The following is a 12,332-nucleotide window of genomic DNA, read 5'->3' as shown; positions in this document are numbered from 1 at the left end:
GGTATGGCGTATATATAGGCGTAGTATGGAAGACACCTTTGTTTCAGAACATATAGACTGATCCATTATACAAATAGATACAAGCATTAATTAATTATCTTTTCATTCGTTACACTATAAAGTATATATATACATATACATAAACATTCTACCACTCAATACCTTTATATCTATCTATATATATCTACCTAGTAGACAATCAATCAATCAATCAATCTTATCTTTCTTATAAGTTATAATATCTAATAATATAAAACTTACCAATATATCAATATAATCTTACTATAGAGTATCAATTCTCTCCCTCTCTCTCTTATTTAATTAAAAATCCTACAAATTAATAAGATCTTACTTGTAAAGTTTGGTTTTTTTTTTGGTTTTTTTTTTTTTACTTACGTTACTTGTTCAATGGTGAATTCAGCGAAAGTATACCTACTACCTTACTGTAACGGAAGATCTTATATACCTAAGTACACCTCGTTCTCATACCATCCCCTCTCAAAACTAAAGATCAAAGATTCAGAAATCTTATAAAGTTAATAAATATTTAATTCCTAATTCTTAATTCTCCCCTCAAAAAGGACATCTAAACTATTCCTCTTCCTTCCCCTTCCCCCTCCCCTCCCCCAACCAAGAATCCTTCCCCCCTCACCACTCCTCCCCCCACCCACCCAAAAGAAGAAGGAAAAAAAGCATATATATTTATATATATCATCTCTCTCTCTATCACCCCCTTCACCCCCTTCACCCCCTAACCCTCCTCAAAGGATGCGCCTCAGTATTCAAAACCCACTCATCCAAACTCACGACATCCCACTCCTCAAAACACAAATAAAAATATTTCAACGTCTCCGCCAACCAGAAACTCTCCATACTATCTAATTGTTGTACGCCATCTTCATCATCCTCATCATCCTCATCATTTTCTGCAGATAAACCACCTAGGTTTTTCGCAAAATGTTGTTCTTTTTCTTTTTTATCTTTACTTTTTCCTTTCTTGTCCTTTCCTTCTTTTTCTTTCTTCTCGTGATTCTTCACAGAAACAGTAACAGTAACATCCATCACCGCCGCCGACGCAATCTCCGTCCTACAAACCCGTTCTATCGCTCTAAACATCCGCCACGCCGCATCAACATATTTCCTATCACCCGTGATCCTCCACATAATAAACACACTCTCAATCGCCTCCGGTCTTAAAATATATCTCCGATCATCCACGGCCGTAAACCCCGGACTTAGTCTCCTATCCTCCACCACCCCATCTAATTTCTTCTCCGTGTCCGCTTTTGTATTCGTAATCGGATGCGTATAGATTTCCGCGAGCACATCGTACCATTTCTCCTTTGAATACGTGCAATCGTGATTTTTAAGACATGGGACCACGCTGAAGATTTCAGGGGCGATTCCGTTGGGGCTACTGTCGTACGCCCATATACATCCATGGGTGAGTTCTTCTGCAAGCGCAAGTTCAGAGGGTCGATTGAAGATTCTCGAGGCGATTCCAATCATGCCGCCGGTAAAACAAGTCAGGTGTTGGCCGCGGGGCATGAGTTCCGGAGTGGTGCTTTCGCCTATACCTTTTATGCGGATATCTCCTGAGACTTTAATTTTTTGGTTCTTTTCGTTTAAGATTGAAAAGAACATTTTTTCTTGAGCCACCGAGATGAAGTTTTCGTACATTTTCTTGGGTTGATCTAGAACTCCGCCGAGAATCATGTATTGTTTTGGGAGATATTCGTACAAAGAATCTGCCATCCCGCCGAGGGAGAAAATCGTATCTTCATCGAATCGAAGCTTTTGCATGTCGACACTGACAGGCCATAATCCGGGATAGCGAGTAGAGTTTTGACTTTTCTCGAATTCATTAGAGATTCTCTGGACAGCATCATAATATTTTGGGTTTCCAGTCAACTGACTAAGACGAGTGAACTCCAGAGTCAAAGAACCCGGTTCAGAAACCAAAGCTCGCCTAGGTGCTATTTGATCTCCTCCTTCTAGATATCTATCATGGTCAGCCATTTACCTAACAAATACTGGGAGCCAAACCTACTTCTTCCAATCCCACCTAGGGATGGGCATTCTATTTGGGGTATCAAAACAACTCATCAACAACTCCGCAACCTCCACAGCCTTCAACAACAACCCTGGATATTTTTCCCCACTAACATCATACGCGGCCAAAAAGCCACCCATATATCTAATCGTCGTCTCAAAAACATTAATCTCCTTCTCATTCGTCGTCGTAAAATCAATTTGCTCAATTGATTGAACCGCAATTTCAAAATCTTCCTTCAACCCCATAATCCACAACGTATCCAAAGAATCCACCAAAGTAGCGGCCCAGCCACCAAATGTATCTTTCCATGATCCTGATAATGGAGAAACCTCATCTCGCAACCATGCATGCGCTTTATACCCTTCCCAACTGTGTACGAAACTCTCCTTTACCGCCGCCAATCGCTTTAATCTTTCTTCTTTCTGCGCTGCGTCTTCTTTGGGCGGGGTATTTTGAATCTGCGGAATCTTCTTTGGTTTTCCGGTCGGTAAAGGAATGTGTGAAGTAACTGGATATCGTTCTGGCAATTTCGACCAATGGATCTTCCCATCCGGTAGATGTGGTCTCGATATCGAAGGTATATAATTCGAGCCATAGTTCCAAATATTCCGCCTCGAATGAAGATAATGAAGACTAAAAATCATAAACACAGCAGCTATAAAAGCTAATCTCCATCTTTTAATGATTGACGGCATATCTGCTGCTGAAGCACTGCTCGCAGAACCGAAAAGTAAGGTAGAAGAAGAAAAATAGGGAGAAATTATGTATCAATTGAACTCTTAAATATCAATTGACTACATCCCTTGAAAGTCAACGATAGGTTTGACTCGAATGCTTTGACAGCAGTTTTGTCCTTCATCCGAGGTTGATTCTGTTTCTGTATCGATCTGTAACTCCAAAGTCTATCTGAAAAAAACCGTCCAGCCTACACCGTAGACAGCAAGAAAGTAATCAAGAAGCAGAACCCCAAGATGATATATTATCGAAAAATAAGCAATCTTATAAGAAAAAAAGAAAGAAAAGAACAGGAATTCAATCGATCTACATATCGCCGAGGAATATATTATGTATTCATGTATGGATGTATGTATCAGATCAAAATATGACAAAATACATGTCATTTCCAAGGTTTCCTCCTTCATGAATTCTGTTTTGATATCATTGAGTCCTGTGCATATTCTGCGGTAAGGGGTCTGGGCTCATGGTGCTCTCCGTACGGGAATTCTAAACTTAAACTTAGGACTTTAGATCTCTCCGTACGGCTGCCTTCCCCACATATACTCCGGTACCGTAGCGTAAGGTTAGCTACATAGAAAGTTTAAAAGAAGCATAAAAGAAGGATATTTAAAAAGAAGTATCTAGTTTATTTAATATCTATATACAGTAGAAAGGAACATAAATCCCATCAGTAATCATAATGATCCCTTCCACTTCTATAAACACTCCTATCAATACACTATATCATATGTATCTAATACAAATCGGGTAAGTTACCAACAACCAGCAACCAAGATGTATGTTGGATTAAAGCCAGCTGCAGGTCACTAAGATACTAAGAGATTCCAGTACCATGTGAATGGTAAACTTAATGATTCCCTTTTCTACGGAGAATTCCCCCTTGTTACTTCCCTTCTTCTTTCATTCTTCTTCAACTAACCTGCCCTACAGATTACGAGGTAAACCTTACTAAAGTAAAGCTAAACGGCTGTATCCACTTACTTCTTCTATTGGACATCGATTTGATTCCTGCTAATCCACATATTCCCCTGAAGATCTATCCCACAATACAGTTGACAGTAGGTAGCTTACAGTGATGAAAACTTAGGGGAAGAAACAACTACATGATTTGTCGTCTCTAAATTGTAAATTCTGCCTAATACGAATCTTCAAGACATGAGGCGGAATTTAGCTAATGGGCTTGATTCCTGTCATCCTGTGCATATTATCATCATTCACAATTCACAAAAAACATGATAACAACTCTAGTAAAGGGTATTAACTAGACAATAAGATGCCTGATGGGTTATCATTGATCATCAACGTCACTTAAAACTGCAACGCTCTACTGAATGTCAACCAGTCCAGTCGTGCGCTCACGAGAATTTTGACTGTCCAAAAGACCCGTGATGTGTACGCCGTCTATTCTCCCTCCCAGCAATAAAAGATCACGCGAAAAAAGCAAGCTCCATCACTTTTGCATCATCAACTGGACGAATTCGTTGTCTGTAAATAATCATTAGCAGATGCACTTGGAATGAGACATTGGAGAAGTTGTCCATACAATCGATTCTTCCATCACCGTCTTGATCAGCCTCTCTGATCATCTCATCGACCTCATCATCTGTCAACTTCTCTCCAATGGAGGTCATGACATGACGAAGTTCAGCAGCAGAGATAAAACCATTGTTGTCACGATCGAAAACCTATATCAACAAAACATTAGCCTTTGCGACAATAAATAAGCTACAAACCACCAACCTTGAATGCTTCACGAATCTCCTCCTCAGAGTCGGTATCTTTCATCTTTCTTGCCATCATAGTGAGGAATTCTGATCCAGTCAGCTTCGTGAGTCATAAACTATATTATGCTTTGCCGTACCTGGGAAATCAATGGTACCGTTGTTATCGGCATCGACCTCATTGATCATGTCTTGCAACTCAGACTCGGAAGGGTTTTGTCCAAGGGATCGCATGACGGTACCCAGCTCCTTGCTAGTAATTTGTCCTATGAATTTATATATCAACCCTGACCTGTATTATCATGCTCAATCGTGTTATTGCCCCCTTTGTTGGTACAATTGTTCGAGATAGGGGCGGTGTCGGTCAAGATGTCTAGCACGTAGATAAAAGAGGAGAGTCGAACTGGGACATGGAAAGTATAATCTGAAATTACTAACCATCACCATTCTTGTCCTGTAAAGTTATAAATTATTAGCTACCAAATCTTCAAATATACCCTGCCAAGTGTCCATAGGGCTGAGATTGTAAAAGTTAGAGAGATGAACTTACAAAGAGGGAGAAGGCCTCCTTGAATTCGGAGACTTGCTCTTCAGTTAGAGAATCAGCCTATGTGAATGCGCATGTTAGTTGCGACTTCATCTTCCTCCAACACTATATCCTCTCCTAACTGGAAGCTACCAACTTCCCAGCTTCAAGCCGAGTACTGAAGACCGCGGGGTTGTTAAAGTCCAGCCTTCATGGAAAGGAGACTAACCATAGTTGAGAGTTTAGTTGGGATAAATGTATATTGATTTCTGAGGATCGAAGGGTTTCTAGGGTACTAGGTATATGGAAAGCTTGAAGAAAGTTTGTAAGGTTGGAGATCTTTGATGATGTCGGTAGGAATTGCGATTTCAACAGTTCAGATGTTTTGATTCGGAGAAGCATAGAAACCTGAATAGTTGTACGGTGGCCGGTAGCCGAATGGGATCTTAGTTTGAGAAGAGTAAGAGGTTCTAGGATGGATTCCTTCCTCAGGCGAGAGAGAGGGAAGCTGGGGAGAGCTTGGGATCATTGAACAAGAAACAACATGCGACATTCAATAACAAACTTCAACACAAATTACAATCCTTTGAGTTTCTATATGAAATTCTGTTTTTATTATATTTTGTGATAGCGGAGCATTCATTTCAAATCGCCATGTGGCGCGACCGTACAAATCTGTAAGTTCAAATTATTGTTAGCCTTTTCAATCCTGGAAGCTTAGATACTGACCACCTAATCTATCAGCTATATCTCCTATCGACAATCATATACACATCACCCCGCAAAGAAACCGAAATACTCCAGCGCTTCCGGAAATGGATATTCAGATAGTATTGGAGGGGCTTCAGAGGAACGCAGAGGACTTATGTCCGCTGGCGCATTCGAAGATGATGGAGATGCGATAATAGAAATGGATTTATTACCACCGAGATGGGCAGATATCAGCGATGAAGTCACAGAATACCTTACGGATATCGCAGATAAGAGTCAAAAATTAGAGAAACTGCATCAAAAGCATGTACTTCCAGGATTTGATGATGAAGAAGTCAAGAAGAAGGAAGAAAGGGAGATTGAATTGTTGACACAACAAATTACCAAGGGATTTCACGATTGTCAGAGAGCGATTCAAAGAGTAGAACAAATAGTTCGTGATTCGCGACATCAAGGAGGAATAAGTAAAGGAGAAGAAACTATGGCGAAAAATATCCAAATTTCACTTGCATCGAGGGTACAAGAAGCAAGTGCAGGATTTAGGAAAAAGCAAAGTAATTATTTAAAGAGTGAGTTTTGTATTTCTATGATTATCGATGTCGTTGTCATGACGAGATCTTTAAAGAAGCTTTACTGACCAATATTAGAGTTACGAGGTTTAGGAGGCATGAATGCACCAATCGAACGAACATCTACCCCTCTTTACAGTAATTACATCGACCCCTCCATCATGGAATCCGACGCCGATAAATCGTTCTCTCAAGCAACCCTCCAACAAACCTCACAAAAGCAGCTCACCTCCAATGATGCAGCCATCATGCAACGAGAACGTGAAATTAATGACATCGCCCAAGGTATCATCGAACTCGCCGACATATTCAAAGAACTCCAAACTATGATTATAGATCAAGGAACAATGTTGGATCGTATAGATTATAATGTGGAGAGGATGGCAGTAGATGTTAAGGCTGCAAATGTGGAATTGAAAGTTGCAAGCGGATACCAAAGACGAGGAACGAAGAGACGAATTATTTTGTTATTAATCCTATTAGTTGTAGGCATGTTTATTTTGTTGTTGGTAAAACCAAAGAAGCATAGAGGAGGGATAGACGAAAGTGTATCACCACCATCACCACCTTAATAATGGCACTTTTTTTTTCAAGATAAATTGTATTTTTGGGTGTGTAGCTGTGATTGGTTTGCGAGATGCGCCTTTGTTTTGCATCCGGGAGCTATTATTATGATTCACATATGAATGATATATATCCAACAGATCAAAAATGCCACCCTCAAATAGTATCATAACAGCACTTGTTCCAAGTTTCCACTCAAACCTTCATCCCTTTCTTTCTCAGAAAACTAGACAACTCAAATCACCACATTCATCCCCACAATCTTCACCTCCTATTTCATTATTCTATCTCACTAGTCCTATTATATATCGCCTTTGCTATTTGTTATATGTTACATTTCTGTATGTGCTAAATATATTTATATTATATGATTTGAATGATATCTAAGGAAAGATACTAATAACTGAGATGCTAAAAGGGGAAAATGTAAGAGCATGCTCCACTTCGCTTATACACAGGGGTTTTCTCCACCCACTTCGCTTGTACTGTATTGTTATAGATGAGTTGAGGTGGGAATAATAATTAATAATATTAAAAATAGAAGAAAACTTAAGTATAAAAGCCACTTTTTTTGTTTGTTTGTGGAGGAAGTTTGATAGAGTAAGATGAGATGAGGAATATCTTGAGTATATTTATTAGAAAACGGTTGTATCGGACTGTACAGTATATGATGAAGTGTAGAAAGCTAGTAGAAGAAAGGAAGAAAGAGAGAAAGAAAAAAATGTGGATTATGAGTAGGAATAAGGAGATGGTAATAGATAGGAGGATGGTGAAAAAAATGAAAATGAAAATGATAATGAGTATGATGATAAGTAATAGCGGTAGTATTAATGTATGATTTTATTATTAAAGATATATAATATGATACTTGATTGAATGATCTAAATATTATCTTTAAATTTCCTCTCTGCTGAATTCTAATTTTTAACTACTCGAGTAATTACTTAGATATCACTTAATATATTGTAAGTATTATTTATATACTTTATAAATCTATGCGAGTAGTATACTGAAATCCTAATTTCTTCTTTAAGTATAAGCTGCACGGTGTATTGATGCAGGAGTTTTTCTTTGTTTCTCTTTTTGGGAGGAGAGTGGAAGAGACAGGAGGTGCATTATATATTTCCAAATTGGAAGTTGAATTTGGATGCGGAAAAGAGAGGTTGGCACATGATGAGCTTGCTGGTTAGGTATTGAGAGGGGTTGTTTAGTGTTGGAAGATGGGGAGAGGGTAGTAGAAAGGCGCATTGGATGGGTATCCCTTTCCCTTCCGGTCTTGATGAATTCCTACAGAATGAATTGTCTTTGCCATATACATAGGTCCGGATGTAGTCTTACTTCCTAATAAGGTGAAGATGGAATTGAGCTATAGTTTATTATAGGGCTTCACTGCTTCGTTGTTCTTTCGAATTCTGTGCATGCAAAGCCCTATTTTAAAGATTGTCGAGGAAAAATAATATCATTTTAAGTTCCGAGAGCAGAGGTGTTTTATTGTCGTTACCGGACTGTTGCTGTTGCTCCTTTCAACACTGCTGTTTATTTATTGTTGGCTCTGTTGATCATTCCTAGAGATGGTTATAGAATGAGGATAATGAAGCATGCTTGCGAGCGGTAAAAATTCATTACATGTATTTTCAGCAGAAATTCAAGAAGCGTAGACATGAGTTTGAGGACGTGGTGTATATCTCAAATACATCATGCCAGTGGCATGTATTCATTCTGCTTAAGTTTGTATGAATAAAGATCTTACTTTTATGTGAAAATATGAATGTAGAAGCTCTCTATAAGAGTTGCGAATCATATAATCCTCCTGTAGAGTAGACCTTTAAAGTACCCTTAGGAAGCAGAGCATCTGTTGGAGGAACGTCTATAGTTCGATGATTAAATCTAAATGAAGCCAAGGGTATCCTTGACTGAATACTATAATAATATCTTTGAGCTCAAGTTAATTCCTATCATTTGATCTCAATCTTATTCCTTCCTGATAGTTACCTGTACTGGATAATCAGGACTATAATTCAAGAATTAAAAGAGTTTCGATCCATGAATCTTTTATTTTAACCCATTGAAACCGTTGGAAAATGTTGAAGTATATTAAAATTATCTAGTATGATTGAATTATTTAAGGTAATGTGATGTGAGGAATTACGAATTATGAAACTTGGTGCCTTTGGACATTTCAAACATCTTGTCCGAATAAAGCAGGTCCTACTCTGTAAATCCTTCTCCACAAACCAACTAACTCCAGCCTTCCAAATCATCCAGATCTACTCCAAAAAAATCAAAACTTCAATTTCAACTCCAATCCCAATTCCAATCCCAATCCCCATTTATCTATACTTGGAAATACGATTCAGCTGCGCTCCCCTCATTGCAACTGAGAAAATCTGACGGATCTGTAAAAGCCTCGGATACAGCGGGACAACATCCATGGCGTATTTCCATCAATAGCCTTGTCTCTTCACTTGGGACAAATAATGTGCTATTCGCAATATCCCACCCCAAAGTACTGGCATCTTCAAAGTTTCTCTTCCTTTTCGAAACAATAGTGCCACCAGGTTCATCATGTTTCAATAATCCTTTACAAGGCATCACCCAACATTCCTTCCTTTCCACGGTCTTTCCATCGAGATCCCGTATCAAAAAGTACATCGTGCTGCTATCCTTTTGATCCTTGCACCAATCATTCTTCAAGATACTTTCTAGAAACAATCTATTCTCCATCGACGAGGGAAGTGGATATTTACGAAACTTCAAGGTTCGAAGTTCAAACTGCGAAGTCCATTGGAAATAAACAACGGCCAAGCTAGTTGCCATGAACTGAACCCTTGCTAAGATTATTGCTGCTTCTGTGGTGTCTTTCACTGGAGGCTGAGGTGAATTGGCGAGATGGATGTGAGATAAATTTCCATTTTCGGGCTCCTTTGGAGGTGATTGCTTATTGTGAATGAGTCCTTCTGACCATATTCCTTGTGTATATTCTTCAAATGTAATCGGATTGCGCAATAGCCGTGTCTCGGTAGATCGACCCATCTTTGTGTTGTATTGCTTTGCAGGTTTTTCGATATGACTTGTGGTTGTTTGGGTTGTTTGTTCCAACATATTGAATATATTAAAGGGTTTCGATGAGCTCGTTTAATTGATGGCGGTAGATGCGACCGTTATGGTTTTTGAAACGCTTGTATGGTTGTAAATATAGGATGTATATTTCGTTCATAGAAAGTACATTGAAATGTTGTATTAATTATATATAAAGTGCTTTCAAAATCATATTCCAAAGTGTTGTGTGAGGTGAGGTGAAGAATATTGACAAAGAGGAAGAACTGAGTAGCTTTAAATATGAGCAAATGTGTGTAGAAATGATTCAGCTAGGGGCTAGGGCTTCTCCGGATTAAAGGAACAGTCTGCATCTTGGGTGGTGACACGAGTAGCGGACATCTTTACTACTGGAAGTTCCAGATAACATATCTTGGAGTTGATGAGCTACAGCTGGAAAGAATATCGTCAGTGAGAAGCTAATGATCTCATGAGACACTTTCTGGTCAGAATTAGTACAGCTAAAAACTATTATGGCACAGAACTTGAATGGAGTAAAAGTAACAGTTTTCCGATGAAGTCATCTATGACAGCATATTTGATGTTCACCCATTTAAAGTAATGAATAGCGCTAACAAAACGAAACTCTAATCATGATTTCGAGATCCAGCTGTATTTGAACCTTGAAAAAGGGTTTTCTACACTATATTGCCAGGATTACCACATATGACACATGCATTTTCTCCCACCATCCCAGATCTTTAAATTTAGTTTCACACTAAAATTCTTTTTGGCACAATATCAAGGATAAGCTTAGAGCTAAGCTACTCGCTGTGAAACTGTCATCAACGCCTCGCACTTCACCAGTTAACGTCAAAATACACTTCTCACTGACTCCGATCTTAACGCTAAAAGCCAACTCGTCTATTAATAGTCATTCAAACATAACGTTCGAGATTTATTACCACAAGAGTTCCGAAAATACTTCAGCTCAGGCTCAGACTATACTTCATTTTCATCTATCCCTATCTACCCAGCGCTGCCTTTCGGAGGACAATTTAACACTTCAGCTCAAAAGTCAACACTGATTACATAAACATAAGGAATCGTTGAGTAATTCTATATTGTAGGTGTGAAGAGAAGAAGGTTGTCTTATTATTGGAGCCACGATTCCTGATTATATAGACCCAGAATCATCATGGTACTTTCCATACTGAGCCTAACATCGTGAATGTTGAAAGCTCTGCTACAGGATGGCAAAGTTGTTTGAAATTACCGGCCTCTCGATAAACATCTAGTCTCACAAACTAGCTCCTAGCTCTTTCCCGGTACTCACTAACTTATCACTAGTGACGTCAATCCAAAAATTCTATTGCGAAATCGCAATGAATCTCATTTTTAATCACTTACTGATTCTCTATTACATCATAATATATAGCTGCAAAAAGTTTGGCGGGCATATAAACATCTGTACGATCCGCCTCGAAAATTTTGCATGGCGTTTCCATTTATATTTTTCATTGACATGGAACTTATTTTATGTGTATTCATCTTTATAAAGCTTGTTGAGGAACCCATGAATCTAAGATGCAGAGTGCTTACATACTTCCATGTCTGCATAATGAATTCTCAGAAACGAGAATTCATACTTGACGAAACCGTCGTTAAATATACTGAGCCAGTGTTGCTATGAAGCCAGTCTTCCAAATACAAAATTCTGTAAAACTCTCATATTTCCGGCAAAGATTCTTCAAAAAAACTTTAATCAGCCGCGAACTGTGTGGACAAGTGACCATTGAAGAAATTTGGAAGGTTTCATGACAAAGTATGTACCTAGTACATAAGCTATAGGGCTGAGGACCAGTATCCGCAGTTCGGAGTCGTCCTTGCTGTTATGAGAGTTATCTGACAATGACAATACGAATTTTGGCTGTCAAGCCAAAATTCAAATACTGTTTTTCAACAAATCACTATTACATGTGGCATTTTTCTGTTGTATCTTCGCGATTGGGCAATCGCGGGACCAATGTGAATTTCCATAGACTCATCCATGGCATTAAGAAGCTTCTGTCTCCTTGCCCATTTGATTGAAGAGCCAGAAAATGGTATCATACTGAAATATTCCAGGTGAAGGAGGTCAAAGATCAGAGAAGTGGCAATGGGAATGGAAGCAAATTAATGGTGAATCTAAATATTGAGGGTCAATTTTGCTTATGACTATGAACATCGTTCTATCAGTCCTAGGCATGTAATACCACATTTCCAATATAGAAAAGTCCGTACAACCCTCTACTGTAGATAAGTTCCATCTAACACCTCTGTTTAAAACATTGTCGTACTTGGGGGCCAAAATATTGATACATCCATGTACATTGCACGAACTGTGCCACAACCATATATTAATGAATGCA

At 38.8% G+C, this 12,332-nt stretch overlaps 4 protein-coding genes across 4 annotated transcripts; 1 reads left to right on the top strand and 3 right to left on the bottom strand.

Moving 5' to 3' along the window:
• Positions 1–744: 744 nt before the first annotated feature.
• SS1G_09671 (hypothetical protein) lies at positions 745–2,751 on the bottom strand (the record flags this gene model as incomplete). The annotated part of the gene is made up of 2 exons (XM_001588988.1): positions 745–2,002; positions 2,051–2,751. The coding sequence occupies 2 exons, from the start codon at positions 2,749–2,751 to the stop codon at positions 745–747; spliced, it is 1,959 nt and encodes a 652-aa protein (XP_001589038.1).
• Positions 2,752–4,244: 1,493 nt separating this feature from the next.
• On the bottom strand, positions 4,245–5,273 carry SS1G_09670 (calmodulin; the record flags this gene model as incomplete). The annotated part of the gene is made up of 7 exons (XM_001588987.1): positions 4,245–4,279; positions 4,338–4,479; positions 4,535–4,605; positions 4,656–4,781; positions 4,954–4,969; positions 5,066–5,122; positions 5,271–5,273. 7 exons carry the CDS (start codon positions 5,271–5,273, stop codon positions 4,245–4,247), a joined length of 450 nt encoding a protein of 149 aa, XP_001589037.1.
• Positions 5,274–5,695: 422 nt separating this feature from the next.
• On the top strand, positions 5,696–6,893 carry SS1G_09669 (hypothetical protein; the record flags this gene model as incomplete). The annotated part of the gene is made up of 3 exons (XM_001588986.1): positions 5,696–5,718; positions 5,786–6,321; positions 6,415–6,893. 3 exons carry the CDS (start codon positions 5,696–5,698, stop codon positions 6,891–6,893), a joined length of 1,038 nt encoding a protein of 345 aa, XP_001589036.1.
• A 2,326-nt stretch (positions 6,894–9,219) lies between these two features.
• SS1G_09668 (predicted protein) lies at positions 9,220–9,987 on the bottom strand (the record flags this gene model as incomplete). The annotated part of the gene is made up of 1 exon (XM_001588985.1): positions 9,220–9,987. The coding sequence occupies one exon, from the start codon at positions 9,985–9,987 to the stop codon at positions 9,220–9,222; it is 768 nt and encodes a 255-aa protein (XP_001589035.1).
• Positions 9,988–12,332: the final 2,345 nt, after the last annotated feature.

Source organism: Sclerotinia sclerotiorum, genomic scaffold, assembly GCF_000146945.2.
Source record: "Sclerotinia sclerotiorum 1980 UF-70 scaffold_14 genomic scaffold, whole genome shotgun sequence".
In the NCBI taxonomy this organism is placed as follows: domain Eukaryota; kingdom Fungi; phylum Ascomycota; class Leotiomycetes; order Helotiales; family Sclerotiniaceae; genus Sclerotinia; species Sclerotinia sclerotiorum.
The sequence above is the reverse complement of the archived record's forward strand: the minus strand, read 5'-3'. Positions and strand labels throughout refer to the sequence as shown.